This window comes from Podarcis cretensis, assembly GCF_951804945.1.
Source record: "Podarcis cretensis genome assembly, chromosome: 1".
Classification (NCBI taxonomy): Eukaryota; Metazoa; Chordata; class Lepidosauria; order Squamata; family Lacertidae; genus Podarcis; species Podarcis cretensis.
The window spans coordinates 85360071-85380162 of NC_137170.1; the positions used below are offsets into that span (position 1 = coordinate 85360071).

Genomic DNA, 20092 nt, shown 5'->3' on the forward strand with positions numbered 1-20092 from the left:
CTTTTTTCTGCATAGAGATGTATGTGATTGCTCTGTTCATTAACTGTATTTATGTCCCACTGAAATGGATGAAAAAGGTCGTAACTCAGTTCCCTTTAAAATTAACTGAAAAATTAACATGAACTTTACTGCATGTTACACCATCAAAGAAAATAGGATGAAAATGCAGTTTTGGTTGTACCTTACACCATCAAAAATCTCCAAAATGTATAAAAATAGTCTGAATAAGAGTTGGAAGTGTGGAGAAAAAAATGGAGATTTTTATCATATGTGGAGGACATGCAGAAAGGTCCAAGATTTTTGGAATATTGTTTATGATGAGATGAAAAAAATGTTCAAATTAACATTTTTAAAGAAACCAGAAGCCTTTCTGTTAGGAATATTAGGTAGAGACATTCTGAAAAATATAAGAGAAATATTTTTATATACAACAGCGGCTGCCCGTCTATTGATAGCATCCAACTGGAAAGGGAAAAAGATACCAACACTAACAGAATGGCAAAATAAATTATTATACTACGTGGAAATGGCTCAATTAACAAATAGGTTAAGAGGTAACACCAAACAATTATTTTCTCAAAAATGAGAAACGTTTAAGAGATACTTACAAAAAAATAACAGTGACATATTATCTATGGTAGTGTTTGAATGACACTTGTGTACATAAAATATTAAGAAATAAAGAAAAATTGGTACGCTAGGTTGTAAGAAAGTATTAGAACGTATATTAAGGGTAAGGTAATAATTATAAGTACATTCAAAATCACAAATGTCAACTATATCGGGAAATGATGGGAAGTCTATATTTATTTTACTTTAGTTTGTTGTTGTTTTACTTTATTTTATGTACCATTATATGATTTTAGCTTAGCTGATATCTAAGTGGAATTAGAAGGTTAAATTAACATTCTAAGTTAAACTAATTTAAGAATATATATATATTCTTAATATATGTTTAATATGTGTTTAAGAATATATATATATTCTTAAACACATACACATACATACTATACACACACACACACACACACACACACACATAATTGTATGTATGTGTATGTGTGAAGTTAAATGTGTAATGACATTAATGAATTCTAATAAAGAATTTTTTCATATTGGACTTAAACATAACTAATTTAGGCTGAATGCAGCTTATTGATTTCAAGCAAAGTGCTGGTGTTTAAGTTTTATAATATATTAATCAAATGAAAGAGAGGAATTCAAATGTCTGTTCTCCATCAGAAAGAGAGAGAGTGAGGACTGGGCACTGCACTGAATAGCAACAGAGAGTTTGCTATTAGACATGTAACTGATTTAAATACTAGACATATGCCTGTTTACTCCCAATTATGCCTGTTTTTAGATGCCATAAAACATGGGAGATATGAAATGAAAGGGGCCCTCCAAGCACAAACAGGTCTATCTAGAGGACTGGCAGAGGTAAAGTGTTGGCCTTATAGTTTCTCTGCTACAGGGGTGCAGAATCTGCAGCCTTCCAGATGTTGCTGGATTATCTCTCCCATCATCCCAGCCATTTTGGAGTCCAACAATGTCTGGAAGGTTATAGGTTCCCATCGCTTCTCTTCTAGATGAGTTAAGGTCCTTGCACAGGTATCACGAAGAAGCACATGTTTCACATATTGGCCAGTGTATCATTCTGTACATTCTAATTGTCAAAATCAGTTATTTGTGACCAGGTTCCCTCACAATCTCTTTGTAAAAGTCATTACAATATGGCCTGTCTCTTTTCCAATTGAATCTTTTTCTTCCTGGTTTGCCACCACCAGCTGAGACCCTAATATATGTGAAGTTAGATCCCCCCCCCCCAATGTGTCTCATTTTAAACTCGCTTACGTTGAATTTCATTTCCATTTTGATGTTCAAATATGGAGAAATTCTTTTAGAGCACCTCACAATCCCTTTTTGGAATACTATTCTTCCAAGATGCAGGGGCGTAGCTAGCTGCTCTGGCACCCAGAGCAGTGGGGGCGGGGCGATCTGCCCACAGGGGCAGGGTGATCTGCTCACGGAGACACCACGGTGATCTGCCCAGGGGGGTGCCGCGATGAGCTGCCCACGGAGTCCGCCTGGTTGACGCAAGCCCCATGCTGCCGTTTCAGGCAGTGCAAGGGCCCGAGCCACTCCCAGGAGAGACGTGTGGCTCGGGCATGCTGCAGGTCAGGCCCTGCAGTAAGTGACACCCCCCACGGTGTGTCATTTTGTCACCCCCTCAGGGATGAAACCTGGGGCGGACCACACACACCCCGCACCCCCATTCCTATGCCCCTGCCGAGATGATCACATTTCATATTTGGCCAGCTCAAGGGAACAAAGAAAGGAACTGCCCTCAGAGCCTTTTGTCTACTGCATGCTGATCCACAGGGGTGGGTTGGAGCAGCCAGTCGTGCCACTGATGTGCTGTATATTGAGCACTGGCGCCAGCTCCAGTGGGCCCTGGGAGCTTGGGCACCCACATCTTTTTGCTATGGGTGCCTGGCCTCTGCCACATGCCACCGCCGCTTGCCGCCCCAGTAGGTGGCAAATTGCTCCACCTACTCATTAGACTTTGAGGCAGTTAGGGATCCTTTTGCTATTAAGATGAACATGAATGATTTGCTGCCTGTTTGTGTTGAGTATGTGTGTAATCAAGGTGTCTAAAGCAACACATATATGCACTGTCTTTTTCATTCCATGTAATAAACCAAGCTTTCTTTATTCTGCTGGTGTGCTATCTTTCTTATTGGGCATGAAGTTAAGAATAGAAACACGGAGTAGAAACACACATACATTAACTCCAGCAAAATATCCTTAACCTATCGGGCGTGTGTAGAGTATATAGGGAACACCTGGGTGGTGGACACAAAATGGGGCTTCAGTTGCACACTTGCACAGTTGTATTGATAGGGAACAGTTCTCTTTGAAACTAATTAAAGATGAATAGTGGAAAGAACCACAAATTCCCCAATAGCAGGTCCTCAGGTAATTATACAGAGAGGCCATAGAGAGCATTTTAATGATATGGGCTTCACTCATGTGATTCAGGGATTTGGTTTCTAGCTTAAAATGAGTGCTTCTTATTCCAAGCATGTCATATTTGCCACAGCACTTTTTTTTAATGCAGTTGGTAAACTCCAGCTCCATAAAACAAAGGCAATATTTCCCAGACAGCTGCAGGTTTGTGGCTTGTGGGTGCTGTGGGAATGACACGTGCTGGACAAGTGTTTGGTTAAATAAAGCTACAACTTTATTGATTATACAGCAGGTAAGTGGGGTTGGCATGGCAGTAGCGTGAGGATTGACTTCATTCCCATCAGCCCTTGGCAATAGAATGGCATTCTGTTTGACTAGTTGGCAAGCATCCAAACCTTTTCCACCCTTTGTACAGTGGTACCTCAGGTTACATACGCTTCAGGTTACAGACTCCACTAACCCAGAAATAGTGCTTCAGGTTAAGAACTTTGCTTCAGGATAAGAACAGAAATTGTGCTCCAGCAGCACGGCGGCACCAGGAGGCCCCATTAGGTAAAGTGGTGCTTCAGGTTAAGAACCGTTTCAGGTTAAGAACAGACCTCCGGAACAAATTAAGTACTTAACCCGAGGTACTACTGTACTGTGTTAAGGAACCAACAGAGAGAACAGGTCATTTGCAGAACAGAGAAAAACAGTGACATGCCAGCTAACTTACATTTAGTTTCTGTATTAAGAAAGCAGAAAAGAGGACACACAGAGACTTCTGAGGGTGGCTCCTGTCAGGCAGCTTCCACCACTCCTCCTCATCCAGCCAGTCCCTGACATGGTGCCTCGGTAATGCAGACATCATATAAAAAGAGAGAAATGTATGCTGCAAGCAAAAGTAGTATTTGTGTAAGGAAGCCAGTTATAATGAAGAAACACACATTGTTTGGAGTAAACTAGAATCACCTTATGAAAAATAATGTTGGAACACAATAAACTTATGGAACTACAGAAAGCCCTCTATCAGGCTCCTATGGCTGTTGACTGGGTGACCCTACCCTGCAGGAAGTAAAATTTATGAGCTAAATGGATCAGCCTGCAAAGCACCTCATTACAAAAAAAAAATTGATGTGGGGAACAATAATTTCTGAAGTTTATAGCAGGGACGATTTGATCAGAGGAGGAAGTGTTCAACAGTTCCTTGCCATTCCCCTCCATTTTAATGCAAGGCCTCATGAAAATGCTTTTGGTTCTTGTTTTTGACAAGTCAGTGGACAAGTTAATATGTGCAACATCTAGTGTTGAGCTAGGAGTATTTAAATATTCTCATTTTTTACTTTTTTACAGAGAGCACACCTTACTAAAATGTCAGAAGGAAACTTCACCGCAATTACTGAGTTTGTTTTGCTGGGATTCACAGATAACCAGAACCTGCAGGTTCTTCTCTTCACTGTGTTCTTTCTGATTTACTTGGTGATCTTAGTGGGGAACATTGGCATGGTAACATTAATCACAATTGACCCCAGGCTCCACACTCCCATGTACTTTTTCCTGAGCCACCTTTCAATCTTAGATATCGGTTACTCCACTGTCATCGCTCCCATGACACTGATGACCTTTGTAGCAGAAAGCAAAACAGTTCCCTTCACTGGCTGTGCCCTGCAGTTCTTCTTCTTCTGCATTGCTGTATCCTGTGAGTGCTGCCTGCTAGGTGCAATGGCATACGATCGCTTCATTGCAATCTGCAACCCACTGTTGTATACTGCTCTCATGTCCAAAAAGCTCTGTTATTTGCTTGTGGCTGGCTCCTATCTAACAGGTTGTGTCAATGCAGCGGTCCTGACTTCATTTATATTTACTTTGTCCTTTTGTAGATCCAACATCATCAACCATTTCTTCTGTGATGTGGTCCCTATTCTAAGGCTCTCCTGTTCAGATACAAGAGTCATTGATATAATTCATTTTAGCTTCTCAACAGCAGTTGTATCAATACCTATCCTGGGTATTCTGGTGTCTTATAGTTACATACTTGTCACCATCCTTCGGATCAGCTCAGCCGAGGGCAGACGAAAAGCCTTCTCCACCTGCGCCTCCCACCTTACAGCTGTCACCATTTTCTATGGCACAGTTGCTTTCATGCACTTACGGCCCAGTTCAAAATATTCTGTGGAACAGGACAAAATCATCTCTGTCTTTTACACCCTTGCAATACCTATGCTGAATCCACTCATCTACAGCCTGAGAAACAAGGAGGTAAAAGAGGCTTTCAAAAGGATGGTTGGGGAAAAGATTATCTCTCAGAGGCGATAAGCTTCATTATCAAAATCCTGGTTCTGTATCTTATTGTACCCTTTATCTCATTTTCCATTTTAAATTTTTATCTCTAAAATGGGTTACATTCACACTTAGTCTACAATCCTTTACGTACTCCCATTTCTGAGTATAGGGTTGTTCAATTTTTTATGTGTAGTTAGGTCCCATTGAAGTTTGATTTGGGCCCTCTCGATTTTTATTGGAATGAAGTACAACTAATTCTGCCTGTTTCCAAGCAAAGTATTACAATTTGAGGTTACAGGCTATTGATTTACTGAAGCACAAAGGAATTCTAATGCCTGTTCTCTGTCAGCAAGGGAAAGAATGAAAACTGAGCACCATTCCATTGAAGGTTAACAGAGAGTATACTATTTAATCTGTAGCAAATGAAAATCCCTCGCTTTCCAGATGTTGCTGGATTACACTTCCCATCATCCAAGACCACTGTCCATTCTGGTGTCCAGGAACATATGGAGAGCCACTGGTTCCCATGCCTGCTCTAACAGATGCTGGAAGCTTCTGACACAGGTATGATGAAGGTGCACATGTTGCACATGTTGGCCGGTGCATCATTCTCTGTTACTGCAAGGATTAATATAAGCTATTTGTGACAAGGGAACTATATGTATGCCATGGCTCTGATTACCCCTCTTCGGACCAGGAATGGTTGTTTTAATGCTGATTTTCTTGGTGAGGATCTGAGGATACTTAATTTGAGTCTGGGTGCCTTCTTCAGAGGATGGTTAATGTGTTGCAGTAGTGATACTTAGACAAGACAGTCACACCATTCACTGATGGACATGGAGAAGTGTTTTGACTGTGAGTGAATGCCACATTGCCTAGAGCCTATTTTGTTGCTCCTTCACAGTAGGGTCCAGTGAGGGAGCCTGGGTGAGGCACCATTGCTCTTCTAGCGTTCCAACATAGCTAATTGCCAGCACTTGCAGAAAGAGAAAGGGGAGGGTGAAACAATGGCGCCAAACTATACATTTTCTATGGTTCACTACTGTATATATTTATTCTGGTAATAATCTTTATCTTAAATGTGACCGGGAAGGTATGAGTACATATCCAGACCTCCTAATCGTTAATGTAAAGAGCAGTGCACTCATCTGCTGTTACAAGCAAAGCTTATTACCTCTTCTAATGAAAAAAGCCCTGTTTTGCTTAGACAGTAGGCTCTTCCTCAAAAAGTAATGGTTTAGAAAAAATATAACCAGCTAGTCATTTCTTATGGAGGTCATGCTCTTTCAACTTCAGACTGTACAAACTATACAAAATGGGGGGGGGGGATGGAAATTATTTATCATCATCATCATCAAACCTTTATTGGCATCACATACAAAAATTCAGAATAAATAGGCCAGTGCAATCTCATCGCCATTTCAACAGTACAGTCATTTGCCAAAGGGAAGAAGAGGCGAGCAATCTATTTCATCTCCATGGGTCTCCAGGATCCTGTAGTGTACTTCGGCGACAAAAATAAATTATTTATGATGGAAATGAATAAGTATGTTATAATGCTTATTCCAAGAAGACCCCTCCCCTACTCATCATGTTACATTGGCTCCAAATAGTATTTAAACTACAGATTTCCATGGTTGGATAGCTCACACACTTCAATGGGACCATCTTTTTGCCTTACATTCTCAAGGACCAGCTACCCTCTTTGCTGAACTGCAGACTTAGGATTGAGTAAGGGAACGGCTGGAGCCTTGCTGATATTAATAGGAAGAGTTTAACTCTCACATGGAAGGCACACATCTCTGATCCCAGACTTCAGTTCCTCTTTCTTCAGAAAAACTATATCCCCTCCCTTTTTCTCTTTACTTTTAGAGTGTGGCTCCGTGGCAAATTGCAGTACCTGCTCATCAGGCTTTGGGTAGCTTGGGATGCTCTTAAGATCAAGGAGCAACTGTACTGGGGGATTTGTTACCTATTGATATCTCTATAATCAGGGTGTCTGAAGCAGCACCCGTATATTCTGTCTGTCATTTCACGTAATAAACATAATAAAGATTCTACTTTCTTTATTCTACATTATTCTACTTTCTTGTTGAGAATAAGATTTAAGGTAGAAAAAAACATGTTCTTAATGGAAAGAAACATTGACTCCAACAACATATTGGGATCTTGTAAAGGGAAGATTTGGTTGCTGGGCATGCTTGTGGGTTTAGACGTACACTTCTTTACATAGGGAGCTGAACCCAGAGAAGAATATGGCTGCAGAGTGAACCAGAAGGTCCTGCCATGATGCGCTGCACCAAACCCGTTCCCTGCACCTTGCACCTGCCCTCTCCCTCTCCTAGCAACCCTCTGTGTCGGGAACGTGGGAGTGCAAAACCCATTCCACCTCAATGGCCATACTGATTTCCAAACTAACTCAGCAATCTTTGGTCAAAAAGATTGGGCTTGTTTCTGAAATGTTTCGAAGCCCTTCAAAACCTCTTTGACCAGAAAAGATAATGGAAAAGTGGGGGGAATGTAGGTGTCATAAACATTGACGACTCTGCAATCTCAAAGTTCCCAATTGCTGACGTGTGTGTATGTGAGGATGATGATGGAAATGTTTGCAAATGCAAGATGTTCCACTGGAAGCTCACACTTCACATTTTCAGTATGAATCAGCATGCCATATACTTGAAGAGCCTATTCTTGTGAAAGGCATACTACAAATTTCCCCATGAGAAATAGCATTGCACAGTTGAGTTGGCAAGATTGGGACCAGGCTGTCTTACAAGTTTATCAACAAACTTAATTTGACAGAAAATAGAGGCAAGTAATAAATAAAGATTCACATTGAATTGCTGACTGAATGGAGATGAAACACTTCTGCTTGGAACCAATTAAAGATGAAGAATGGAAAGAACGAATTCCCAAATAGCATGTTCTCAGATGATTATGTTGAGGGGTCATGGAGAGCATTTTAATGATATGGGCTTCACCCATGTGTTTCAGGGATTTGGCTTCTAGTTGATGCTAAACTAACTATAAAATGACAGATTCTATCTACAACTGTTGGTTTGGTGTTCTTGGAATGACATCCATCGTCTTCACAGGTAAGGTGAGATATGCTATGTTAACTAACCTGATAGACTCTAAGAGTGCTTGTGAATTTTTATGTCTAGCAGTCAGATCTAGCAACAGCTTGGTTCTCTGGGGGCAAATCAATTACCTGGAATTTATTTTGGCTTTTTCTGTGACAAAAGACTTTTTTTTATTCTCTGTATGTGATGTAGCCTGCTTGACTTGTTGTAGAAAACATAGTCATGTGCAGCTGAAGGATAGCTTACATACTGCATAACAAATATGAAATATTGGGCAAGAGGTTTTATAAAAAAATATTCCTGTTAGCTAACACAGTTCCAAAGGAGAGAATATGTCCTTCCATAGTTGTTGCCTTTGGGAGGAAGGGAATGTATGTGAGCTTTTTCACATAGGTTTTGGAGCATGTACTCCCCTTTCCCAAGAGCAGGAATCACCTTGGTAGGCAGACAAAAAACCTTTAGAGTCATAGACTCTTACATATTGAAAGGGCATGATGGTGTAAAATAGGAACACCATCCAAAGCAGGTTCCTTCACACCTCAGGCTGCTGTAAATAAGTGAACAGCATTGACAATCAAAATTCCGCTTCATGAAGACCAGATAGTACCAGACAGCTAAAGCAAGTTGCTCAAGATGCCTAAGTAGCTGGACCTTGGTGTGAAAGATTTTCCCATATTGGTAGAATGTGGATCTGTATTGAAAATAAATTACCACTCACACCCTCCAAGAGGTGGGCGGGGTTTGTGACACCATGCAAGACTTAGTTCAGTGATGGCTAAACTTGGCCCTCCAGCTGTTTTGGGACTACAATTCCCATCATCTCAGACCACTGGTCCTGTTAGCTAGGGATGATGGGAGTTGTAGTCCCAAAACAGCTGGAGGGCCAAGTTTAGCCATCACTGGCTTAGTTCCATTAATTATTTTGTTTTTGTGGGAGTGTGGAGTCAAAAGTCAAAGTTCATTTTCAGAGGTTTGTGACATAATCCAGTTCCATAAAATGAATGGAATGTTGCCAATCATATCAACAGATAGTGCAAAAATCTATGCTTGTAGTTTGTGAGGCTGATTCATTCCTACAGTGTTCTCCTATAAGATATTGTTGCCATAATTGTGGTGATTAATTTTAATGTAGTGTGGTAGTCATCCAGCTGCAGGCATTCTTTTGGGTTGCATTACAGAGCAATATGCAGTAAAATAAAATTATACTATTATGAACAAGTTCAGTTTTGTAGGATTCATTGATCACCCAGGGCTTCAGGTCCCCCACTTCATTTATAAGACTTTCCAACATTTCTGGTAATCTATGTTGCCATACTAGTGCTGAGCATTGTGATAATCGTGTTAATGAGTGTTGATTCTTTGGCCTAGCCCTGTTCAAGTATATGAGGAGCAGAGAGTGGAGATGGACTCCTAGACTACAGGCTCCTCTGCTACATCCCATTACTGTATCACCACCCCTTGCATGCTGGAGGCAAATATCTGCAGTGAGGAGTCTTTTGTATGCATGTAGTCCCCATACGTGATTTGAACTTTGCACAATCAGTGTTCTAAATGATGCAAGCAGCCCACACACATAGAACAGATTTCTTCCTGGAAATCTTTCTCCTCCAATGTGTGGAAGGCAATAAAACAAGGCAACACAACACAGAATTATTTCATAGGTTCATGGTCAAGCTTTAAAAAAGCACATGATCAAGGAGGGCCGTTTGGTACGTACACATTTGTAGCTCTCAGCAACGTCATTTCTCATGACACATTTGAATACTGTTGCTCACATCAGAGAGAGTACCGGGATGTGTTCAATCAACACACATGATCTTTTTGTTTCCCCTGACCCTGAAACACCATTTCTATAAGGTGTCATTTGTCTGTACTTGACAATTGCAATGGAATGGTTGCGCTCCTCTTTCAAGACTTAAACATGTGCTTTCCTGAAGCTTTTGGTGGTGATGGACATAGCACTCAGTGTAATATTGGATCTAATACTATTTTATCACTGTTCTATTTTTATTTGCAGAAGATAGCACACCTTAGTAAAATGTCAGAAGGAAACTTCACCGCAATGACTGAATTTGTTTTGCTGGGATTCACAGATAACCAGAATCTGCAGGTTCTTCTCTTTGCTGTGTTCTTACTGATTTACTTGGTGATCTTGGTGGGCAACCTTGGCATGATAACATTAATCACAATTGACTCCCGGCTCCACACTCCCATGTATTTTTTCCTGAGCAACCTATCAATCTTAGATATCGGTTACTCCACTGTCATTGCTCCCAGGACACTGATGACCTTCATAGCAGAAAGCAAAACTATTTCCTTCACTGGCTGTGCCCTGCAATTTTTCTTCTTCTGCATTGCTGTATCCTGTGAGTGCTGCCTGCTGGGTGCAATGGCATATGACCGCTTCATTGCAATCTGCAACCCACTGTTGTATACTGCTCTCATGTCCAAAAAGCTCTGTTATTTGCTTGTGGCTGGTTCCTATCTAACAGGTTGTGTGAATGCAGCGGTCCAGACATCATTTATATTTACTTTGTCCTTTTGTAGATCCAACATCATCAACCATTTCTTCTGTGATGTGGTCCCTATTCTAAGGCTCTCCTGTTCAGATACAAGAGTCATTGATATGATTCATTTTAGCTTCTCAACAGCAATTGTATCCATAACTATCCTGGCCATTCTTGTCTCTTACACATACATCCTAGTTGCCATCCTTCGGATCAGCTCAGCCGAGGGCAGACGTAAAGCCTTCTCCACCTGTGCCTCCCACCTTACAGCTGTCACCATTTTCTATGGCACAGTTGCTTTCATGTACTTACGGCCCAGTTCAAAATATTCCATGGAACAGGACAAAATCATCTCTGTCTTTTACACCCTTGCAATACCTATGCTGAATCCACTCATCTACAGCCTGAGAAACAAGGAGGTAAAAGAGGCTTTCAAAAGGATGGTTGGGGGAAAGATTATCTCTTAAAGACATTAACGTTCAAAACAATAAATCCAATCCTACAGCTTACTTCATCCTTTATCACAAAGTCCTTATTACTATTATTTCCTTCCCAGTGAGTCAGATCCAGGCTAAAGCTACACTTCTATTCTTAATTTGAGTAGTTCACACTAAACTCCACAGGATTTATTTCTCAGCAGGCACTTATTGTATTGTTCTGTACATTAATTTATATCAAGTCCCATTGAAATGTGTGTGAGTTCTAAGAGATAGGTATGGATCATTAATATTTTTGATCGAGTGCATAAACTATGGTGGTCACGCCCAATACGGAGACTGAAGAGAGTACAGTATTCCCATCTCTCTCCCCAAAACAGGCTACCCTCGCACATCTTATCACAATGTTTAGAAGTTATTATTCATTGACTTTCCCCCCACTGCTGTCTCGTGTCATAATGCCTGGGGGTGATGGAATGGTATGTGCACATATACATGAATAAATGAATGGAATAGGTTTACATGGAACTCTCTGTCATTTACTCATAATATGGTATTAGAGTCGCCTGGCTTGGCCTTTAATGGTGGCCTTTAACGATGTTCATCTCTTTAGCATTGCTGGACGAACACTTTTACTGTTATGTTTTATTCCATGTTATGAATTTTAAATGTTTAATGAGCTGTTTGTCTTCTAGTATGGTGTAAGTCACTTTTTCAGAAGTTTTGTAAAAGGCAATGAACATATATTATTAATAATAAATAAATAAATACATTTTAGCAACCAAAAAATTGAATCCTTTGTTCCCATGTCTATTTAGGTACACACATAGCCTCTTTACTTTAGTTTTTCAGCTCATTTAACTAAGCCATTTCTATTTGGCTCGGCGGGGGGTTAGTGAACATTCAGTGAACGCTCACTCGAAACATTTTAGAGGTTCAGTCATTTGATGTTACATCATCTGTCACATGAGGGGGTGAACAGCACGACCATTATCTATTTGCATGTATTAATAACAGGACTTTTTTTCACCTGGAATTTACTGGAACTCAGTTCTGGCACCTCAGGTGAATAAGGGGGTGCTCATTTTGAGTTCCAAAAGAGTTCCTATTTTTCTAGAAAAATAGCACTGATTAATAATGTAGATCTTTAAAAAGCCATTCACCATATACAATGGGCTCATTCCTCAGCAAGGCATTATTCAGAGGTGGAGCCTATGCCCGCACTGCCCAGGGCAGGTGCACTCCCGAGGGGGGTGGGATATGGAGGATGCCCTTCCAGGCGTGGGACAGTTGCTCGGGTGCACAGGGCGGCGCACACATGCCCTGCAGCCGGGGACAGAGTGAGCCGCCCATGTGGCCAGAGCGAGACATTTGGTGTGCTGCATGCCCACGACTGCCAAATGTCACCCCCCTCAGCGAAGACACCTGGGGCAATTCAACCCCACTGCACCTCCCTTCCTCCGCCCCTGGCATTATTGCCATATATTTGGCATGTGTCCATTTACAGGTTCACATGGTGCCACTAAGAAATAACGTATCTCCAACCCTCTCTGCCTGGTAGTGCCTCATTGATGCTGAATAGCTGGATGTAGAAAAGACTCAGAAGGAGCTTGAGGAAATAAAAAGTTACTCACTGCTTACCCAAAACTTGAAAGAGAGGTAGTCAACTCTGTGGAATGGTGATCTACAACCTGTGTGCCACAGTAGAAAAGGCCCTGTCTTGTGTCCCAACTAATCAGGTTTATGAACATGATGAGGCGGATTAGTAGAGCCTAAGATTTTGAGCACAATGTCAGAAGAAACCTTTGGAAAGAGGCTATCAAGCAGATTTCCTTCCATCCGCCCATTCAACAACACCTGGTGTGAAAGCTATGCACTTTAGTTCTCTGCAAGGAATGTTGTTCCTTCTTAATGTGTACTCAAATAGTAACATAAATTGCTTTGCAATATTTCATTCTCGGCAAAGGCAGGTGTACACTAAGACACTGCAAACCTAATTGTGTGTACTCAGAAGTAAGGCCCGTTGAATTCAGCTGGACTTATTCCCAAGTAATAGATTTAAGACTGTTCATTTGAATTTTATTACTGCTCCTCAGTTCAAGTCCTAGTCTCTTTATCAAAATGGATACAGTAGAACCGCCTCAGGTTACAAACGCTTCAGGTTACAAACTCCGCTAACCTGGAAGAGTTACCTTGAGTTGAGAACTTTGCCCCAGGATGAGAACAGAAATCGTGTGCTGGCAGCGCAGTGGCAGCAAGAGGCCCCATTAACGAAAGCAGTTAAGAACAGTTTCAGGTTAAGAACAGACCTCCAGAATGAATTAAGTTCGTAACTAGAGGTACCACTGTAGAACCATCTGGATTTGACTGCCCATTTTTGACCACTATAGATATTCACTTTTAAATTTAAATTTAAATTCATTTCCCTGCCCCCTGACATTTTCTGGACATAGATAGTACCTACTCAATGCCTGAGTGAGGGCTATTAGACAGCATAACAATTTTATACTGAACTGTGAGATTCTAATCCCACGTACCCAGGAGTGACCTGCACTGTTAATGAAGCAGCTCAGCCCTACCAAGTGAACTGTTCTGGATGGCTCTGTCTAACAATCATCATGTTGCAAGCACCTTTCGATCCTGCAGGTCCCAATGACTTTGTTGGTATTGTTAACTGGTGTTAATAGCTTTGGGAATGTGCAACCAACTTACTCTAAAACAGCGGTTCTCAACCTGTGGGCCCCCAGATGTTGTTGGACTACAACTCCCATCATCCCTTAGCTCTGGCCTTGCTGGCTGGGGTGATGAGAGTTGTAGTTCAACAACATCTGGGAAACCACAGGTTGAGAAAGGCTGCTCTAAAACAAGATAGAGGAAAGTAACTAGTGAAGATTCCTACTGAATTATGGGCTGAATGGAGAGAGGCAACGTCTGTTAGAAACTAATTAAAGATGAATAGTAGAAAGTAAAAGAAATTCCCAGGCTGTATGTCCTCAGGTGATTATGCAGAGATGTCATACAGAGTATTTTAATTTATGCCTTTGAGGAATTTGGTCACTAGGTGGTAGCAAAACAACTATAAAATGAGCATTTCTCTCTACATCCCTTATTCTAGGGCTCTAGGATCAACATTGATCATCTTCACAAGTAAGGTTTCTTAGAATACATTTCCTAGCCAGATATAATCCAAAATTCCTGTTAATCTCCCCACTAGCAGTCAAATTTATCAACAGTGCATTTCTCTGGAAGCAAATTTATAATCTAAGCATTGAGGGGAGGGTGTTCTTGCTTGGTTACAGTATCTCTGAATTCTACCTCTTTTGCACTGATCCAGCAAACAGGTTTATGTGCAAATGAAGGACATCAACATACTGCAGAGGAAGTAGTTCTTTATCTACTGCAGCTACCTCACAACTATAAAATTAGCCTTTCTATCAATATGCCTAACTTTGGGGCTTTAGGAATGACATCTGTCCTCTTCACAGGTAAGACTCCTAGCCTGATTTATTCTCAGAGTGCTTAGGATATTTTATTTTTGGCAGCCAGATGATATCTATGCACAGTTCCACTCTCTGCAATCAAGAGACTTTTTTGGAATTTAGCTTGGTTTCTTTTCACAAAAGCTGGGGAGGTTGACTTCTGATGATGCTGCACTAGATCTTTCTTGCAATTTGTGTGTGATTGTAATAAGAAATTCAGAAATGGAGATTTAAAATCATCAGATAAGCAGTTTATTTCCTTAATGTTTTTTTATCTGGTACTGCAGCTGGATTCAACCAAAAGGGGGGGAAACTCAGATTGAAGTTGAGAGACACATTTGCATATCTGGGCATTGAAGGGAGCGAGTTAACACTCAGTTACAATATTTTTGCATTCTGTCTTTATGACCTCCATCCAACAAACATGTTTATGAGCAAATGGAAGATAGCTTGCCTGCTGAACGGCAATTTGCATTATACCTTGGTTCTCGAAAAGATTCCATTTGACTCCTGGAACCATTCAAAAACCAAAGCGTAGCTTCCGATTGGCTGCAGGAGCATCCTGCAGCCAATTGGAAGCCGTGAAAGCCACGCTGGATGTTCAGCTTCCAAAAATCATTCAACACTCACTTCTGGGTTTTGATTGTTTGGAAGCCAATTTGTTCGGGAGCCGAGGCATTTGAGATCCAAGGTACAACGGTACTTCATTATTTGCCAGCAGCCTCACAAATGAATATGGGGAACACCAGGGGGAACAGCATACTGCAGAACATAGACCCAATTCTGCCTTGTTTTTAGATTCCATTGACCCAAGTTGCAGCAAGATTTGATAGTGCATTCTTTTTTAAAAAAAGGGGAAAGATGGGGGAAAGATGCAGGAACCTTAACTTAAGGGGGATTGAGGAGGTTTGCTGCAGTGGCATAGCAAGAAGTGGCCAACATTTGAAGGATGTTTTAAAAATTAAAAAAATTAAAAAAATAAATAAAAAGTTTTTTTTGTTGTTTTAAAAATAAAAAATGGGTATTAGGCGCATCAAATGGTGCTAGTTTTGGCGAGTAAATGGTGGCACTGGTCACTAGTGGGAGCCAATGGCCAGCACAAGAGCTTTCTACAAAACCTGAACGAAGGCTGAGAGAGGCCATGTTTTTGATAACCAAACCTCTCCTGGCAACTTGACACAAGCAGACTGCACAGTGATGGGAAGAATCCCAATTTACATACAGGGCCCTTGGGGCAAGAGCCAGAGAAGAATTCAGGAGCGCTCATATCTTCTTTTTGACAAACATTAGGAGTTTCTGAAGCTTATATCTGAGGTGTTTAGATTGGAGGAGGAAACGTTAAGCATCTCATTGACATTCCTCTCCAGCGGCAAAGTGTGAGGAGGGCCACAGGGACAGCTGCCCTGGGTGCAAAATTGTTAGAGGTGCAAAATTTCAACACCCTGTGCTGCCTCAGTACAGCTGTGCACTTCTGTCGCTGGGCTCCCTTGAAAATGGCTCCCCCATGTGAAAAAGAAAGTGACCTCTCCAGACAATGGAACGACTCTTCTTTTCATATCTATGTGGCTGTGCGAGGTTTGAGGGAAATACAAGGAAGAATAAGGACGGCCTATTACAAAAATGATACCATATGTACATTGATTTGGGAAGCTTGGACGGTGATGGAGATGATGCAGGAAGGGCGGGTAAAGGGTATGAGAGCCTACCATATGTGGTGGCAATGTAAAATTATTTAAAAAGCCTGGGAAGTGGTATATAAAGATTTGAAGAAAATGTTGAAAATGACTTTTGTTTAAAAAAAAATAAAGCTAAGATCCTGGAAGGTACAGGATTTAATGGATTTACCATGCAAAAGACTTTGTTCCTGCATCTGAGAACGGACGCCAGGGCAAGACGAGCCCATCCCTATAGAAGGAAGAAGCCACCACTAAAGAAGATGAAAGAGATTGGCAAAACAAACTAATAAACTATAACTGGACAAAGCAGACAATTTCTCTTTTCCCCCCTTTCCTTAAAAAATAAGTATAGAAAATGGAACCAGGAGGGGGAGTTGGAGGGAAGTCAATTAAGATGTATGATTGTGATTGTGATGTTTTTTATGATTGGGTTTTTTTCTTTTTGTTACTATAAAATTAATAAAAGAAAAAAAGAAAATGGCTTCCCCATGTGAAAAAGGAAGTGACCTCTCCAGACAATGGAACGACTCTTCTTTTCTTATCTCTGTGGCTGTGATCTCCTGAGTGACACAGATGCTGTTAGGCAGTTAATGTGCATGCATACTCTATCCATTTCCCTTTCTCCACACACCCCTTCCCCATGTGGCCACAGGTACTGGCAACCCATTCTACATCACTGTTCCTTGCCACTTAAATGTAGGGTCTCCGGAAACTACTTTTGGTTGTGGAGCTAATACTATTTCAACTTTTTTCTCATATTTCTATTTACACAGGAGAATACAACTTGTGACAATGTCAGAAGGAAACTTCACCACAATTACTGAATTTATTTTGCTGGGATTCACAGATAATAAGAGTCTGCAGTTTATTCTCTTCATATTATTCTTAATGATTTACTTGTTGATCCTGGTGGGGAACATCGGCATGGTAACATTAATCAGGATTGACTCCCGCCTCCATACTCCCATATATTTTTTCCTCAGCAACCTGTCACTCTTGGATATTGGTTACTCCAGTGTTATTGCCCCAAGGACATTGATTAACTTTATAGTAAAAAGCAAAACTATTTCCTTCACTGGCTGTGCCCTGCAGTTTTTCTTCTTTTGCATTGCTGTATCCTGTGAGTGCTGCCTGCTGGGTGTGATGGCATATGACCGCTTCATTGCTATCTGCAACCCACTGCTGTATACTGCTATCATGTCCAGAAAACTCTGTAATCTGCTTGTGGCTGGCTCCTATTTAACAGGTTGTGTGAATGCAATTGTCCAGACTTCCATTATATTTAATTTGTCCTTTTGTAGTTCCAACATCATCAACCACTTCTTCTGTGATGTGCCCCCAATCCTAAAGCTGTCCTGCTCGGACACAACAGTCACTGATATTATTCATTTCATCTTCGCAACAGCAATTGTATTGGTAACGATATTAGCCATTTCCATCTCTTACACATACATACTTATTGCCATCCTTCGGATCAACTCAGCTGAGGGCAGACGAAAAGCCTTCTCCACCTGTGCCTCCCACCTTACAGCTGTCACCATATTCTATGCAACAGGAGCTTTCATGTATGTCCGACCCAATTCAAAATATTCCATAGAGCAAGACAAAATTATCTCTGTCTTTTACACCCTTTTGATACCTATGTTGAATCCAGTCATCTACAGTCTGAGAAACAAGGAGGTAAAAGAGACATTCAAAAGGCTGGTTGGAGGAAAGGTGTTCTCTCAGATATATTAATTTTCATAATAATAAATACAATCCTATATCTTACTTCATTCTATTTGCAGAGTTGTGGTTGTTGTTGTTGTTGTTGCTGTCGTCATCATTATGGGCAACAAATGATGACCAACTTATCTTATAGGATTCTATTCCTATGACACTGCCCTGATTAACAATTCTAAGACTGGCAACCATCATAATAATTTTTTTGGGGGGGTGGAGAGTGGGATACTTAATCAGAGTCTAGGCTCCACCTTCAGTGGGTAAGTAATTTGCTGAGGCAACTATAACACACCAGTCAATGATCTACATGGTGCAGTGCTTGGACTTGAATAAATGTCACATTTCCTACAACAGACAGTGCCAATTCTCTTATGTTTCAGATAAGGGTCAACTCATGTTAACCACTCAAATTCCATTGAACAGGGAGCCACAACCAATCCTCACTTTCATTTCAGTGTGTGATGAGCATGTTTTCAAAAGCATATGGTTCTCATTTTACATTTTGAGTATTACTCAGCAAACTGTGCACGCCCAATAGCTCACCCTTTTAAAAACCATACTACTACAGTGGAGTGCACTGCTTGTGCCATGTGTGCAGGATCAGTTTCTTTTATTGCAATGTAGTCAAGCTGTTTAATAAGTGTGGCCAACCACTTTCCCTCTTGACCAATTCCCATCTTGGCTTCTTGAAGCTAGCTGTTGGGGATTGACTGGGTGGGCCCAGGACTTCAATGATACTTCACTGAGAGAGGGGAGAGTGTCACCTTCTTTGAAAGAGGCTGTGGGGCATCCTTAAGAAGACCTCCCTGGACCTGCAACTGCTGGATAACTACTGCCCAATAGCTAATATCCCCTTGGCAGGCAAGGTGCTTGAAAGGGTGCTGCCAGTCTTGCTTCAGGCATGCTTGAAGGATCCATTTCACCCTGTCATGACAGTTGTTGGAAGAGAGTTGGTGGGGGAACATATGCTCCAACATTTCTACAATGAAAATAAGGATGACCTGAGGAAAAGCAGACATTCTGGGTTCATATCAGAAACCTGGACTGCTTCTCTAAATCCAGGATCATCCCTAGAAAATAGTGATGCTTGGAGGGTCTGTGGGAAAGCTGCCTTGCTCACTTTTCTTGACCTTTCCTCAGCCTTTGATACCATTGATGGTGATATCTAGTGACTTCTAGATTGTTGTTGTTGTGGTTGTTTAGCTGTTTAGTCGTGTCCGACTTTTTCTGACCCCATGGACCAGAGCACACCAGGCGCTCCTGGATCACTGCCTTGCCGCGACGAAGGGGCTTGAATATCTCAGAGAAGCTATGAACTATGCCGAGCAGAGCACCCAAGATGGACAGGTCATAGTGGAGAGTTTTGACCAAACGTGATCCACCTGGAGCAGGAACCGGCAAGCCACTCCAGTATCCCTGCCAAGAAAACTCCATGGACAAAGACAACAGACTTCTAGATTAGATTAATGCAATGAACTATATACGAGGCTGCGCTTGAAGATGACTTAGAAACTTGAATTGGCTCAAAATGCAGAAGCCAGGCTACTGGCTGGGGATTGATTGAGATAACATAGAAGCCCTGTTTCAAAAAAAAGTTACATTGGTTTGTTTCCAGGCCCAATTCAAGGGGCTCGTGTTACCCAAATATCTGAACATCAGCATCCTACAGACCTTCTTGGGTGTTGAAATCAGCAGAGGAGGCTCTATTGGCAGTTCCACCTCCCAAAAAATGTCAAGTGACAGTGACCCAGGAGAGATAAATTTCTTTGGCAGCCCCTAAGTTGTGGAATTCCTTCCCCACAGAGATGCATCTGTCTTCATTACTCCCAACTTTCAGTGAAAACTGAAGATGCACATCTTAACATCTGCTTTCAGGGCAAACCCTCTTCCGGTTACTGTAATCTCTTTGAACTGTTTCAAATTCTGGTTTTTAGATTGTAAGCCCCTTTCAGTCCT

The 20092-nt window shown here is 41.3% G+C and overlaps 3 protein-coding genes across 3 annotated transcripts; all 3 read left to right on the forward strand.

Annotated features, from left to right (window-relative positions):
* Window positions 1–4320: 4320 nt before the first annotated feature.
* On the forward strand, window positions 4321–5265 carry LOC307214808 (olfactory receptor 5AR1-like; the record flags this gene model as incomplete). Its single annotated transcript, XM_079973829.1, has 1 exon — window positions 4321–5265. One exon carries the CDS (start codon window positions 4321–4323, stop codon window positions 5263–5265), a length of 945 nt encoding a protein of 314 aa, XP_079829955.1.
* Window positions 5266–10353: 5088 nt separating this feature from the next.
* Window positions 10354–11289, forward strand: LOC307214893 (olfactory receptor 5AR1-like; the record flags this gene model as incomplete). Its single annotated transcript, XM_079973967.1, has 1 exon — window positions 10354–11289. One exon carries the CDS (start codon window positions 10354–10356, stop codon window positions 11287–11289), a length of 936 nt encoding a protein of 311 aa, XP_079830093.1.
* Window positions 11290–17206: 5917 nt separating this feature from the next.
* On the forward strand, window positions 17207–18151 carry LOC307201189 (olfactory receptor 5AR1-like; the record flags this gene model as incomplete). The annotated part of the gene is made up of 1 exon (XM_079950218.1): window positions 17207–18151. One exon carries the CDS (start codon window positions 17207–17209, stop codon window positions 18149–18151), a length of 945 nt encoding a protein of 314 aa, XP_079806344.1.
* Between the last annotated feature and the right edge of the window lie 1941 nt (window positions 18152–20092).